The sequence below is a fragment of the Bactrocera oleae genome, chromosome 2 (genome assembly GCF_042242935.1).
Source record: "Bactrocera oleae isolate idBacOlea1 chromosome 2, idBacOlea1, whole genome shotgun sequence".
Taxonomy (NCBI): domain Eukaryota; kingdom Metazoa; phylum Arthropoda; class Insecta; order Diptera; family Tephritidae; genus Bactrocera; species Bactrocera oleae.
Window position 1 is genome coordinate 95,747,887 of NC_091536.1, and position 15,248 is coordinate 95,763,134.

Sequence of the window (15,248 nt, forward strand, 5' to 3'; positions counted from 1 at the left end):
TTTGTATGGATAGCATGGAGCATGGAGAGAATTTCCTTTAAGTTTCATCCACGGATAACGCCGGAGCGACTGAAGAGGACATTTTTTTTAGCGCCGTCGGAGATCGTGTGTAATTCAAAACGTATACAATTTTTTCTTCAAAAATTTTACTTCATATTCTTAAAATATTTCTAAATATACCTTTAGATTAAATACATATATATTTTAAAAGTATTAAATATATTAAACGTTTCAAACAACTGATACAGTATTTTTTTCTTTTAATTGTCAAAAATCGGGGTTTTTAGGCTGTCCACTAGGTGTGCCCCTTCATATGGATACATAGTGGCAGAGAGATTTGTATTTGGTTGAGTACAGAAATCAACTTACGAAAATAGTATATTGATTTTCTTTACAGATGCAAGTGTATTCCATGAGAATTTAGAAAATCCAAGTATTAGTAAATTGGTATTCTAGTAAAAAGTGACGAAAAATTGCCAAAAATCTTCATACTCTTACTATTTGGTAATTGAACGTCTTGAACTTATATGCTGCAGACATATAGGGTATATGTATTTAAAAAAAAGCGTAAATATGAGAAGAATTTAAACGAAGAAAACGAAAGAAGAACAACCTTCAGAAGATGAAAAAATTTTAAAATTTCAACATGCTTGTAATTCTACGACTTGGTGAGAAGATTTGTCGTCAAATTGGCAATTCTTCTCTGTAGTACTGATGAAAAAGTACTAACACTACTACACTAACTGTCGATACGTCCCTCAGTTTTGTATCCGTTCAGTTTTCTGTTAGTCACTGATTGGTCCCTTCTAACGAAAAACCAAGAAGTTACATACATATATTTGCATTTATGAGGAGTATATATCAAAATATCTCCTCTAAGATAATGGATTAAAGTAAACTGTGTTCGATCGATAAATAATGCTCTCCGAGATATTTCGAACAAACAAGCACGACCTTATTCCACAAAATAATATTACGTAAGTTTGAAGTGCTATGAATAATGTACATTTTTTAGTATGTAGCAATTTTTAATTGTTGCAATAATAGCGATAATCAATACCAAATTATTTATGTTTGTTGCTACTAAGGCGAAATGATTTCTTGTAATTTCACAGATTTAAATAAATATTTATCGCTTACACTCACCTTGAGCACTCTGATTAAATGCCGCAGTCCCAAGTATTTTTTCAGCAGCCGATATAAATCATTTATGAGTTGTGTATTCTCGTGTTCGATTTGTGCTGTGGTCATAACTGTAAACAACGAGCTTCTTATTACAAAAATAATTACATGCAAAACCGCGCACTCACCTTCCAAACGCTCCATGCGTTCACGTTTCTCCGCTGCTTCCTCGGCCAATTTGGCAGAAGTTTTCACACCTTCACCTGATTTCTGTGTTTTCTCCATAATCGCACAAGCACGCATCACATATGAGGGCACGGTCTCTTGTTTCTCCTGCCTGGGTATGTCAATCAGCGTCCAATATTGCGTCTCCAAGCGTATAACGTCCTGAAGAAATAAATTAAATTTTTTTATATATTTTTTATTTAATTATTTTTAACTACCCCACACTCTATGGTATAATCTCTGTTTATGAAATATAAATATTCACACTCACTTTGATCATCATCTTCAGCATTGGATAACGCTGGAACACATTGCGTTGACTCTTCGAATCGCCATATTTATTCATGAGCTGTATAAGCGCTTTCTTAGCTGTCTCGTATGACTCCTCCAGCCGCAAGCGTAGAGCTCTTAAACGTTCATTGGTATCGATAACCTCGTCGCGTGTCATGCCACCTGCAAGGATTTATAGATTAAATTAAAAAAATTTGTTTTATGACAGTCTTTTTTACTTGGCGCTCCTTCGTCCTTGACATCTTGCACAATGCGACGGACACTCTGCGTAAATTTCCCCACAAAATTTGTGGTTGCTAAAAGATAAGAACAGAATATCGGCGATTTATATATTATAATATATCTATGTATGCATGTATAAGCATTTAAAGTCTTGTTAATGATTTCAATTTTTTTTTTTTAATTTTATTTGAATATTTTTTTGTTCATGGAGATACCGTATTTTTTAAGAAAACAAAATAGGTATCATTTGAGCATTGTTTTTTACCCATACTTATTATAAAGTATATACTAAAAATAATAAAATCTCATAATTGTGGCTGATTCTTAACATCAATTACTTTTTTTTTTGAAATTTTTATTGTTTTCGTATTTTGAGTTTTTGTAATTATTTTTATGTATTGTATAATATATTATATGTAATTATGCTCAGCTAAAGAACCTTGTTGAAAGTGCGATTAATAATTTTTGTTTAATACTTTATTATTGAATAAATATCTAAACATAAATCAATAAATAATAAAATTAAAATTATGTTAAAATATTTTGTAATGTTTTTTTTTTGTTATTTTTGTTATAATTTTGTATATTAGAATTTTCTTTTTATTTAGTTTGTTTTTATAGCTTTTGTAATATAATAATAATAATAATAATAATACTAATATTAATAATAATAATAATATTAATATTACAAAATAAAGTTAAAAATAAAAACTCTGAGTAAACTTTTTGGCTTATCGCTATAAATTAAACAAAAAATGTTGGGAAATTCTCATAACACTATCATTTATGAACAAATGTAGCAGCAGAGAGAACGACTCTTAATTTTTATCTACGATCTATGTGGAAATGAACCAGCCATGGACAGATTTCAAATGAAACCAGTTGGTACATTATGCCAATATAAATCGCAATATTGTATATTTATTATTTATAATAATTCACCATCCATTCTATACTCTTTTACAAAATTACTCTCTTTTACTACTATTTGATAAACTACAAGTTGGGACTCTGCTGGGGTTCGAACCTGAGACGCCAAAATACCTTTCCGTCTTCACAAACATTTCAGCACGCTTAGCTAACAAATAACAATAAAATAATTCTGCATGTGCAGTTATTAACGTGAGAGAGTATGAGCAGCTATTTATATTGTCTCTCTTTGTTGATAATCAGATACAGATGGCGCTCTTAACATTTGCTTTATATGTTTTTATAATTTGTGCGCGAATAAGCGACATCTGAAAAAAATTACCTGAGAGTCTTAACATTGAATAGAATTACTCTCTGCAACTCCTACCTTTATGTTAGGCTAGAAAATATTAATTAACATGCGCTGGCATTGATTTGTGTGCATGTATGCATCGATAATGCTAAGCCAATCATAGGCTTGCTTATATTTGCTGATTTTTTTTGTTTTCAACACTTGATTGCAAATTTTTAGAACCACCAAATACCGTAGAATGTTGCAGTAGCTCGGGAATAAGTTAATAACTACAAGGCGTTTACGGAATCCTTTTGTAAAGGCTTTTTACCTCGCTTGTGCATTAGCACACATCTTTCATGAAGAAATGAAGAAGGACGTTTTGTAATAAACTCTAAATAACTAAAGCTAAACTAGAATATAATCAAAAATGGTACTAAGTACATACACTATTTCGAATATATGGATATTTAAGGCATAAAGTCAGTATTTTTAACATTTTTAGATCAGGTATGCCTCTTGAAATCACTATGTGTGCTAAGTGCTGTTTCGATGTATTCACTCATGCTTGACTTATCAGTTCTAAAGCGAGGAAAACTGTTGGAATTGGTATGATTATGCGAAATAGGTGTAGTTGGTGTCAGATTTCGCTCATTTACGAACTGTAATACGAGGATATAAAAATTATGTTATAAACTAAAATTTAGTCACCTTTTTCTTACTATAGACTGTTGTAATATTATAGTTTGTGAGATATGTATATAAACCCCATTTGGGGACGAAGCTACGTCTAATGTTCATAATACAGATGCCGTCCCATACTTTGTTAACCAATACCAAATAGATTAGCACCTGTAGTGCTAATCTCCACAAAGTGAAAAGAAGGAAGCGCATTCGTAATGTATCTTAAACTATCATTTTCATAGACAAACTGACGAACGAGCAGACATTCGAAAGTCAATTCGTCCCACCATCTTGTTCCTGCTACATCCACCTCGATTAGTTTTAGGTGTTACAAACTACCTTTAGGAGAACAAAGTTTTAAACTCGTAACATGGTTGCTATGGTAGACAAGTGTTTAAGGAAAAAGCGATATTAACTTTTATAATGAAATTCAAACAATTAATCATTGTTATAAATATTTAATTATTTATTATATCAGTTTTATGCGTTGACTCAACTGTGGTTTGTAATTTTGTTATTTAAAATTTCGCACTTGAACTTTGCTCGTCTTTAAGTACAATCTCGTAGTTATTACGTTCATTTAAAATTTTTAATCAGGCGATTCCCCATATTATTGACTCATAAGCCGAACCTAATGTCTTTTGAATAAAGATGTATGTAAAAACGCATGCGCAAAGGCACGCTTGTATGAATTTATATACTGTTGTACTACATACTTGTATATTGAGAATTGCCTCATCAATTAAGTAAACGTTTTGCGAGCAATGCAAATATACATTTTCATATAAGCATGCATGTATATGTAATGTAGACATACTACATATACAGTAGGGAGCACAAATGAGTACATGTTTGTGATTCGTATATTTATTCCTGCATAATGGTCCCTACTGTAAGTATGTATTCAAAATCTTAAAATAATAAGAATCTTATATCAGCTTGTATCGTTTATTATTAAGAAACTTATTTTTTGACTACTCAAATCTTCTTATCAGCGCTTTACAAGTATTTTTGGAGAATTTTGAATTGTTTAATGTATTTATATATATATTTTTTTAAAATTTTTTATTATCAACTCCCTTACCCTCTCAAAGTTTCTATTTGATGTAAAAAATCAAAAAATAATTTCAAAAAAATATTTATTATTCTCAAAGTTGAGTCTTTGAGCTTTACTAAACTCTAAGACAGAATATGATTATCTTCTCAAGAAGAGTAGTTACAGTCATTAGAAAATATTAAATGTTAATTAGAAATTAATTTAAATTTGTTTGGAAGCACCCTAATATGCACATATACATGGCAGGGAAGTACACAAGTTGGCTTCTAACGATGGTGGCAATATTGTCAGACCTATCGTCGCCAGCCTATATAGCTTTAAGCAAGGAGCTAGAGCAATTGTCGTTCCGCTTAATTAACTTAAAGGATGTTAAAGATGTGGAAGTGATAAAATAAAATAATTTAAACTTATTGCCACAGTTCCCGAGTGTGCCGCATATGCCAGAACAATTTTAATACAAAATAGCGGAACTGCAGAAAGCACCTAAGCAGATTTTTGACAGGTTTAATGCACTTTGTCGAGAGTTAAACATCCAATTACAGTTTTCCTTTGGCTTGACAAGGGACTTTATATAGCAGTCTAAGTATGTTCTCCTCGTCGTCCTGATGGATCGGCTATCTAGTCGAACCTGTTTGCCATAAATATCCAGAACAATTTTTGCTCTTCGCAAAACTTTTCCAAATTCTCATTTACTAATTTCAGATGTTATTCGGGATAGACTATCAAATTATATAAGTGACTTAATGCTAATGTATCAAAAGCTATAAAAGGCATATAAAGCAGCGAAAGGGAGGAACCGTGAATTTATCGAACGATTAACGGTACTAAAGAGAAAATGTAAAATGGTGTGATTTATTGCTGAATCCATTCAAACTGCTCCTATTGCCAGTATGCTAGCACAAACATAATTTTTTTATGTAGGTTACTGAAATACTTGTAAAATTGAACCATGTCCATCTGTATATACTCGAACTACTCAGTTTTTGAGATATTGACCTTAAACTTTGCACACGTTATATATATTTGCCCTTATAAATACACTTGCGAAGAGTGTTATAGTTTGGGTGCAGTCGAAGATAACTTTTTTGTTGTTTGTAAGCTAAGCTCTTTTTTTATTACGTAGGTCCGTCACATTTACTAAAACAAAAAAGGTAGTATTTTTTTATAGTTCTTATAAACTTATCTCCAATTTGAATACAAATAACTGTAATTATTAATTTTGAGTAAGAATCAGCATAGTGTTAACGCATGAAACAGCTTATAAGCGTGGCAACCCGTTAACTGGTTATAACCGACCGATCTTCCAAACAGGTTGTGGCGCTCATTGATGGCCAGACGACGTGCAAATAACTGAGAGAACCCATATATTCAACAGAAAAGGCACTTTGCCTATGCAAAGCATAAAAATGCGAGAAAGAATTCGCGTGTCATGATCCAAACGGTGAGCGCTGCGAGCAGTGCGAAAAGGCAAGACGAAGCGTTAACAACGCTACACGAAAGCGCGCAAGCGAAATACCAAAAAATCGTATCGAATAATTACATATACATAAATGTGTATGAGTGTATGTGTGTGGTAGGCGCGGTAAATTGCAGTAAGACAAAAGGTCAAGTGTTAAAAAAGAAATCTGTTATTTATCACTCGGCGCACTGTGCAAGAGTGTTCGCTGCAGAAGTTGCTGAACTTACGCGATTAGTGTCGAGCTCGTTGCAGCTCATCGGCATACTGAAACCAAAGTGAAATAGCGCAACGCACGAAACCTTGTAAATACAAAAATTATAATTTCTTTGTGTGAATGTGCGCAAGTTAAAAATACAAAATACTCGTATAAGCGGAATTTATAGCGGCTTTTCCTAGAACTACTTGAAATACAGCATCCGACTTTCATTGGTGCTGCAACGAATCGGTGTTAGCAAAGGTGGGTCGAGACGAATAGAACACGAGTGTTTTCACTAATTCCTCAAACAGCAATCGTGCTGAAAAGTATCTTTTATCTGCAATATCTGCCTCGGCGTACATCTGTAAGCTGTTGTGGGTGTGTATATATGAGAGTATATATTTATTTATTGTTGTCTTGCGTCGAACAAAAGTCAAATATTTATTTATGCTCAGAGGCAGAGTGACATATGCGGACGTGAGCGTTACTGACTTCACATCTTATGCGGTACTCACGTACACGTGCTTGTACTCTCATACTTAGCTCACACATTAGAAAAGATATCTGCGGGAGAGTAAAGTTATGCGTTATTTCGGAAGAGCATTATGCGGGAAAATGGCTTCATTGTGCTACAAAATATTGTTTACTTGATGAAAGCAAAAAACGGTAATAGGTTAAATCTCTCAGAATGTATGTAGATTTGAAAGAATTAGTAGAATTTAGTAAATCTTTGTAAAATTCAAAACTCTGCAAATTTGAATGTTTTTTTCCTCTGAAAGGAAATCTGAAAGGTGCATTTTAGAAGTGCTTCGAGGATTGGAAAAAGCGTAGGCACAAGTGTGTTATATCTGAGGGAGATTACTTTGAAGGAGACAAAATAGGTATTGATGAATAAATAAGTACTTTTAAAAAAATTTAAAATTCTCCTTTTTCTTTGAACACACCTCCTATACTTATAAAGATTTTCGAACTTTCGAGTGATTTTATACCGCACATATCGGCCAATGTGTAAGTTATCTCAATAAAAACAAGAGAGCTTATTTTACTAATAACAGTGTATCTTTATGCCTAAAATGGCTAAAATTGGGTAAAAACTTGACATAGCCCCCATATAACTAATATCAGAATTTTCGAATATCCGGAACTTCACCCTATATAGATTGGTGATGGTATGTGAGGTACCTTAATGAAACCCAGGGGTCTTTTTATTTGTACGCGACATATTAAAAGTATGTGATAATATACTATCCCCAACTCCCATATATAAATAGTGACTTCTGCTTAACAAAATCAAGTTAGATGGAACTCTAAGCTTTATAGTATCAGAATTACGTCTAAAGTAGGGGCCATTTTAATATTTGAACTGAAAATCTGCAACATTCTTAGAGCACATTTTCTTAAGATCCTATATCTTATTAATAATGGGTAGTTTCCATAATTAAAGTACTCAACATTCGATTTTTAAGAAGAATCGCAAAGCTCCCGATTTGTAAAGTTATAATAATCACAAGAAGTCGAAGTCAGCGCTTAAAGTGTTGCCCTGCTTAACTTCAAATCAGACAATGGTAAAGAAGGTTAATTATATTTTTGTCTACGATAGGAAAACAAAATTGACATGCAATTTTATCGAACTAGATTTTTAAAAGTTTTTTACACGGCCTTATTTTTAGACTAATTTGAGGAAACTAACAACATTTATAACATTTCTTTATATTCAAAATTTTTCTGCAGAAAATTCTTGTTTATAGAATGACTCTATTCTACTATTTAAAAATATATGATACCTAAAATTTAACATTCCAAAGCACTCCATACTAAAAACCACTGGGTATTTGACAAACTATAGTTTTAATTGGCACAGAACATTGTAAAAAGTTATCAGCATTTAAATGAATTCCATCTGTTTCCCTTGCAATCGATCATTACTGAAAAAATTCAATGCTGCCGCTTATTGCTTTCATCTGTGGCGCGTAAATGCTCGGAAAATGATCTTGCTTTATGTTTATATGTGTTTTACTGAAACAAACGAGGTTGTGGATAAATCTACACCCATATGTAAAGATAATTGCTATCTAGTTATATACAAATGCCGGCATACCACTTACACAAATGGATGGATATACTTATAAGCACATATGCTGCATCCGCCCGTAGATCGATGGCCTGTGCAGTCAAGTTTTATTTTGTAACGAGGTCATTAAAGAAGCGTTCTTTAGTAAAAAATCAAAAAAAGTATATACATAGAAAGAAGCATATATAAACTAATGTATTTATATGTTTATAAATTTGTATTATTCCACGTATATTTCAGTTCTCATAATTTAAGTATTTGTTATGATATCCAAAGCAGGAAAATTCTCAGAAAATAAGTATTTTTTTGTATGCTTAACATATTATGTGCTTATGCTATAATGTGGACATAGCATTAGTTTTACGCTTTATTTTGGCGTTGTATACAAATTTAGTGAGTTGATTTTCCATAATTTCATATATACATTTTTATACATATACATATATGCATATAAATTTACTGTTTTATTAATATCGAAATTCGCATCGCCAGCAAAATGAATTGCATGTCTGCTCACTACTTTGCTTTAACTTCGCAATAAATTCTGCTTCCACTCGATAAGGCAGCAAACCAAATTTGTTCTATCAACTAAAAATTGGTGTATACATATAGCTACATATGTGTATATACCATATATGTATGTATATATACACACGATATCGCACTTTTTATTCTGCTCATTCTTTTACAGTCTTGCAATTTTGGCCATTGACATTCTGTTTTATATAAAAAATTTACTGTGTATACAAAAGTTCAGACGATATATATACATGTATATACATCTCTGTGTATGATCAATCGTTTAGAGACTTTTCAAAATTTGTTGTAGTTGCGAATGGAGGTCAAAATAATTACTTGTTGTTGTTTAATTTCGTTGCACAGCAGCCCTACAGGGAAATTAAAGCTTTAATTTTAAACGTCAAAACTGCGACAAATATTTGCAGTTCGGTTAAATTTTCTGCTTACCAATGAGATCTAAGACACTAATATTATAACCGTTTAAAATGATTTAAGAATTCGGCATATTTTCGGTTTTCTTTTGGTTATTTCTTCAAAAGATTAAGGAAATAAAGATTGGACAGCAATATTGCAGAGGAGGATGTGTGGGTTACATGAACTCGAAAGCATTCCAAGAAGTTTTGATTTTGATTTACGATATTTCTCTTATTAGAAGAAAATTACATCCCAAATGCCATAAATAAATTTCTGACTTCAAAGCGAAATACACTTTTCACTTTTACAGTTGTTTAAATTTTATTACATACATTTTCCTTTGTAGGCGATATTTTACAATTCTGATCGATTTTTCCTACTGGGCATGCCCAGCATATGTTTTAGAAGTTACTATCGTGTTAATTGTGACAGATTTATTGCATTAATTAATAATTACAATTTATTTAGGAGCTTTGGGTTCATATACGAGCATAATAACTATATATGGATATAATTGTATATAAGTTGTAATTATAGTCTCTATGTACAGAAGGAATTACAGGTATTAGTAATAAAATTTCGTTTAATGACATTAAATTATACTTAACTATTAACTATTATTAGGTGCAATGCCAAAAATAAATCTGTATTTAAATAAATTCATCTTTTAATTGACTCGATAATAAATACCATAAACATTTTTTCTGTTTATATACAAGTGTTTTCTATTGAATTTTTAAATACAAGTATTGCATACGTTTTGTTGCTCTAGTTGAAATCTTGAAAAATACGTTTTTTATTAAATGCAAATGATGAGATTCACAGCAGGTTCTTAGAATATGTACACAGATACTAGTGTTAATGGATCTCAAAAATATTTGCTCAGAATTTTTGTGGTGAAATATTTAAGAAATTTCGTGGTTTATGGGTTGATTTTTAAGAGCTACAATACAAGGTCAATGTTTGAAGATCATTTTCATTTGTATAAATAAATTACTCACTTGATCTCCAAAGAAATCAAATTGAAACAAAAAAAAAAACAATATATATATAAATATATTATTAAAATAAAGGTAATGTTTTCTTGAATCTCCAGAGACTTAAGAATATAATTTTCTTCTCCATACAACGGTTGCGCCCATTAATATTGTTTTAGGTATAACCTAAAATTTGTTAACATATATTTTTACATCCAAAGTGTTTGCTTTTATAATAGTCAGCACGAGAAAATCCCATGATTGCTAAAATCTATAATATTATCAATGGCCGTGAGTGAGAGAAAATGGGTAAGAACTTGTTTGAAATTGTTGAGTTATTTCTGATGGATCTTCTTTTTGCACAAAATTTCGATGGGTTTCGACAATTGACTAAAATTTCTGTCTTTTCAAATTGAATAGTTTATATTCAGTCAAACAACCCTTAAATATTCTTTTTATAAAAACAAATTACAAATTGAGAATAATATGTTTTTAGTTTTATTAAGATCCAAATACTTTACTTTGAGCGTCTTGTTTTAAACATTTTCACCATTTTTTAAATTTTTATAACAAAAAATCTCCACAAAAATAAGAAAATAACTATAAAACCTACACGTAAATCGTTTTAATGGTGGCACCGTCACATGTTTGACAATAGACTGTAATATTGTCATAAATTTTAAAGCTAAACTACACTGCCTTACTTTTTTGTTATATAAGAAACTTATTTTTTCTGTCAGAAAAATATGATTCCTCCTTTTTAGGGTATATAAGATTATCTAACGAGCACAGTGTTTGGGAAGATATATTATTTGAAAATCACTTGAATCTTAAATAAATAAATAAAGAAAGATGTTTGGTATAGTTAAGAATTTCCAAATTCGCTTTTGTAAACGTATGCTTTTGTAAATGCAGCTGACCTTGACAGGCACCCAGTTTTTAATTAATGAATTTAATTAATACAAACGATTGACTTTATATAATATTTCCATACTGCAAAAATTAAAACTCAGAGTCAAGCACCCTGAAAAATCATTGTCAACTGGCTCCCTACAACTTCTCATGGAATTATATGTATGTGTATACTTGTAAGGTCTACATTTACCCTCATTAAAAATAATGTACAATAAAAAAAAAAATACAATTCAATTGAATTAATAAGCACTTACACCTTCAATACAATGTTGCAATTCATTGCGTGCTTAGATTTTTAAACTAATAATGAACTGAGAACGCTGCAATGAATTAAAAAAAATAGTATGTATGTAGTAAAGCAAACAATAAAGAAACACATGGCATGAAGTAGCAATTAACTATTATATAATCAGGTTAATATGGGAAGAGCTGCTTAACTTATAACAACAGTTTTGACGGCGAGAAAATTTTGTAATTATATAACACCAATGTGTCGTTCGGGTGGTCATAAAAAATGAATAATTGAGAAACTTATTAAAATTTATTATTTAGTAATTACTTTTTTTTAAATCGTTCATGGTTAAATTATTAAAGTGTTAAGTAATAATATATTAAAGCGTATAGAATTAATTTTTATTGTCGCAGAAAAGTGTATCAGGCCAGTGTGAAAGCCTTTGAAAATGGTAAAAATTAAAAAAGGGCATTTTCCATTGGCCTTGAAAAATAACAAAAAAATCTAAAGAAAAAATAATTTACGAGCGACCTGAGTATATAAAAGAGTTATAGGTAATAAAAAGATTTACAACCTTTTTACATACCTTCAAATTTATGTGAAAAAATTAGGTACTAAAATTTTTGAATTTTTATTTTTTTCCTTTACAAATTTTTTTAAAGAAATTTTTTGAAAACTTACGTTTTTATGTGCCTAACACTATGGCAATATTGAACATTTTTATTTATCACCTTATTTCGACATAATATCGGTAAACGATCCTAATTTTTAATCGAAAATTTTGACTCTAAAAAAAACTGTTTGTTTTTAATTTTTGCTAGACATTTTCTTCATTGAAATCTCGACTCTCTGATATGCAAAGAATATGCAAAGAACAGTACGCCACTAGACAGCTGCTCCTACGAAATAACAGGTAGATGAAATAAAAAAGCAGCTTTGAATCGTCGTCCTCTTCGTCGGTAAATTAATTTCCCTTCATTTGTGTTATTTTATCTTTTTATTTCAATGGGTAGCATCCTTTTATGATTTCAGATGAAATTATCTACCCTAAGGATACATGGTAGGCCAAAAAAGATTTTATTGGATTTTATCGAATTGATTATTTTGTTTGAAAATTAAAAACAAATATTGTTCCGGTGTACATTACAATTAATTTCATGCAGAATAGTTTATATAATATTTAAAAATCACATTAAATTTTCATTTTTGAAAGGAAAACTTCCCTGTATTATTGAACCATACAAATACACACATTAAAGTATACATATGTAGCTTCTGTATGAATGTTGCTGTCGAAATTGTATCGAATTTCAGCAAGTTTTGATTGTTTCTCGTTACTTGCCTAAGAATATTATTGTTTAGAGATATTATTTCAAACAGCCATTCGGTGGCTTCTAAAAATCAATCTTCGGATATGTTTGCAACAGATTTATAATGTTTCTAGTTCTTTACAAATCATTTCGCGTTGCTTTATTATATTTTTTTGTTGGTTTTGACAGAAAAAAATTTACATTTTAATTAATATTGCGATTGTTAGTATACATACCATATATGTACATATAAATATTTAAGTATATAAAGAAGATAGAGAAGATTTTGAGAAGTTTGTACAACAAGTAAAACATGTTGCTTAGAACTGGAAAGCAGATATTTTTGACAGTAAATCTGAATTAATTAAAAAAAAAAAAATTATAGTATATATCAACATCAAACATTTTTGTTTGTAGCTCAAGATGGGTTTTTTGGAGATTAATTTTTTGATAATCGACTCGTAGTGTTGAGAATATAATACATTGCTTTCTTTGAATTGTAAACTTCATACCCTACCACTATAAGCGAATAAACACTACATTCGGTGACAGAAAATAATAATTGTTCATAGTAGAGAAAAGTCGAATAGGACAATCCAAAGTTGAATAGGCAGTCAAATTTCCTTGTAAAATTGTTCGCTAGTACTAATTGAGCAAATATGACGTATCTACGAGTTCAAAAGAGACATACAACGGGAGCAAGAAATTTTACTAACAAAAATTAATCATCGAAGTAACCTCCAGACAAATTCGGAAAATTAGCGAACCGCTGCAAATTTATGCTAATGCTTAATACTATATATGTACGTGTATACATAAATACATATGTTGCCAAAACCCGATTCGACCTTGTGACTATTGTGGAAACGGCAATGCTAAGGTGACGTTTACACAAATCAACGGGGAGTGCGATGTGCAGAACAACGCTTTTTGGTGCTATTCTTGTTTTAATAATAGTTTTCGAAAATACGAAGTAAACATCAGTGAGCGAATCACCCAACCGAGACGAATGAAATCTGTGTGTGTTTTTGATTTTTTTTAATTTTCGGCTTTGAGAGAAAATCCCTAACAAACCACACTAAACTTTCCGGCTTTTTGGGTTTTTATTTGTTTTTGTTTTTAGTGCTTGCTCTTGTTTTTATGTCTTTTTCTTTTGCTTTTGTGTAGCACGGACAGACAACACATGAAACTACTCAAGTGCTTGCAATATGTGTGTGGGGTCAGGGGAGTTCCGTCCGGGCTACTTGCATTTTCTGTTTGTTGTTTTCAAGTAATTTTTCTCTAAAGAATTTACTTGCATATAGCTACACTTTTATGTATGTACGTGGCTGGCGTGTCGGTGCTTTGGAGCGACATGTGGCAACGCTATTGGACCAATGGCTTCTTCATTTCACACAGTTCTGTTTTTTGTGTTTTGTTTTTTGGCAACAGCAATTGCATTTAACGCCAACGTCACGCAGTTTGAAGACACTTCAAGTTGCTATCAATTGTTTGTATATATAAACGTACATACTGGTATATATATTTGCTCTGAATTTTGTTTCGGAGCACACAGTTAAGATACGTAGTACATAGAAACATATTGCCTCATTTAAAACACTACGCACAAGCAAGCATGCGAAATCTCAATCAAGAAATGACATCTGTTTTTTAACTACTCGTTTGCAATCAGCGCATGTGTACGTACAGTAATTGCAAAATTTTGCTTTTGAAAATATATACATCCAGATATATAGATATTTTTTCTTGTGCAAATTTTATTTTGTCGAACTGTGTGTGCTGACTAATTGTTATGTGTTTTTGGCAAGAAAAGGTTTTTAAATCAGCTAGTTTTATACATTTTTCCCCTACACCTCAAAATATCCTTCACACTGTTAAAAGAGACAAGAGACAACATGTTCATGATGGTCAATACAATTTGTTTTGTTTTCGAAATAAGATTTTTTTGGAGCAAACAAACATTTTTCGAATTTGTTGTAATGATTACTTGAAGACAAATTATTCGATCACATCTATCACATTTATTCAACACGTTCTGTATATAGTTCTCCATACATTGAGCTACCAAGTTTTTGATTTGAACAAAAATCGAATTTTGTTAGGCCAAAAAGAGCAAAATTTTCGAAAAAAAACATTTTTTTTATCCCCGCCTATTTTTTAACTATTGATTTTTTTCACCCATGGAGTAATCGATCTTGTAGTGAGAATTTTGTTTTAGGTTTTAAGTCGGAATCACATCAGCTATGGATGACCTTTTTTAATCATCGAAAAATATTAAATTTTTTTTTCAAAAATTTTACTGTGTATTTTTGAAATATGTATAAATAAACCTATAAAAATTTATTATGGTAGT

General features: G+C 30.9%; 2 protein-coding genes across 3 annotated transcripts in view; one reads left to right on the top strand and one right to left on the bottom strand.

Moving 5' to 3' along the window:
• LOC106618785 (uncharacterized) overlaps positions 1–15,248 on the bottom strand; it is an 89,364-nt gene that overhangs the window by 5,760 nt on the left and 68,356 nt on the right. Inside the window, exons 3-6 of the mRNA XM_014236671.3 lie at positions 1,857–1,934; positions 1,619–1,800; positions 1,311–1,509; positions 1,147–1,253 (exon numbers count right to left, since the gene is read on the bottom strand). Coding sequence (XP_014092146.1) covers positions 1,147–1,253; positions 1,311–1,509; positions 1,619–1,800; positions 1,857–1,934 — 566 coding nt within the window. The remainder of the gene's footprint in view (positions 1–1,146; positions 1,254–1,310; positions 1,510–1,618; positions 1,801–1,856; positions 1,935–15,248) is intronic.
• hdly (hadley) overlaps positions 6,252–15,248 on the top strand; it is a 39,659-nt gene continuing 30,662 nt past the window's right edge. The window contains exon 1 of one of the 2 annotated variants that reach the window (XM_036357182.2): positions 6,252–6,835. The gene's annotated coding sequence lies outside the window, so the exon portion shown is untranslated. The remainder of the gene's footprint in view (positions 6,836–15,248) is intronic. The other variant, XM_036357183.2, reaches the window with a different exon arrangement.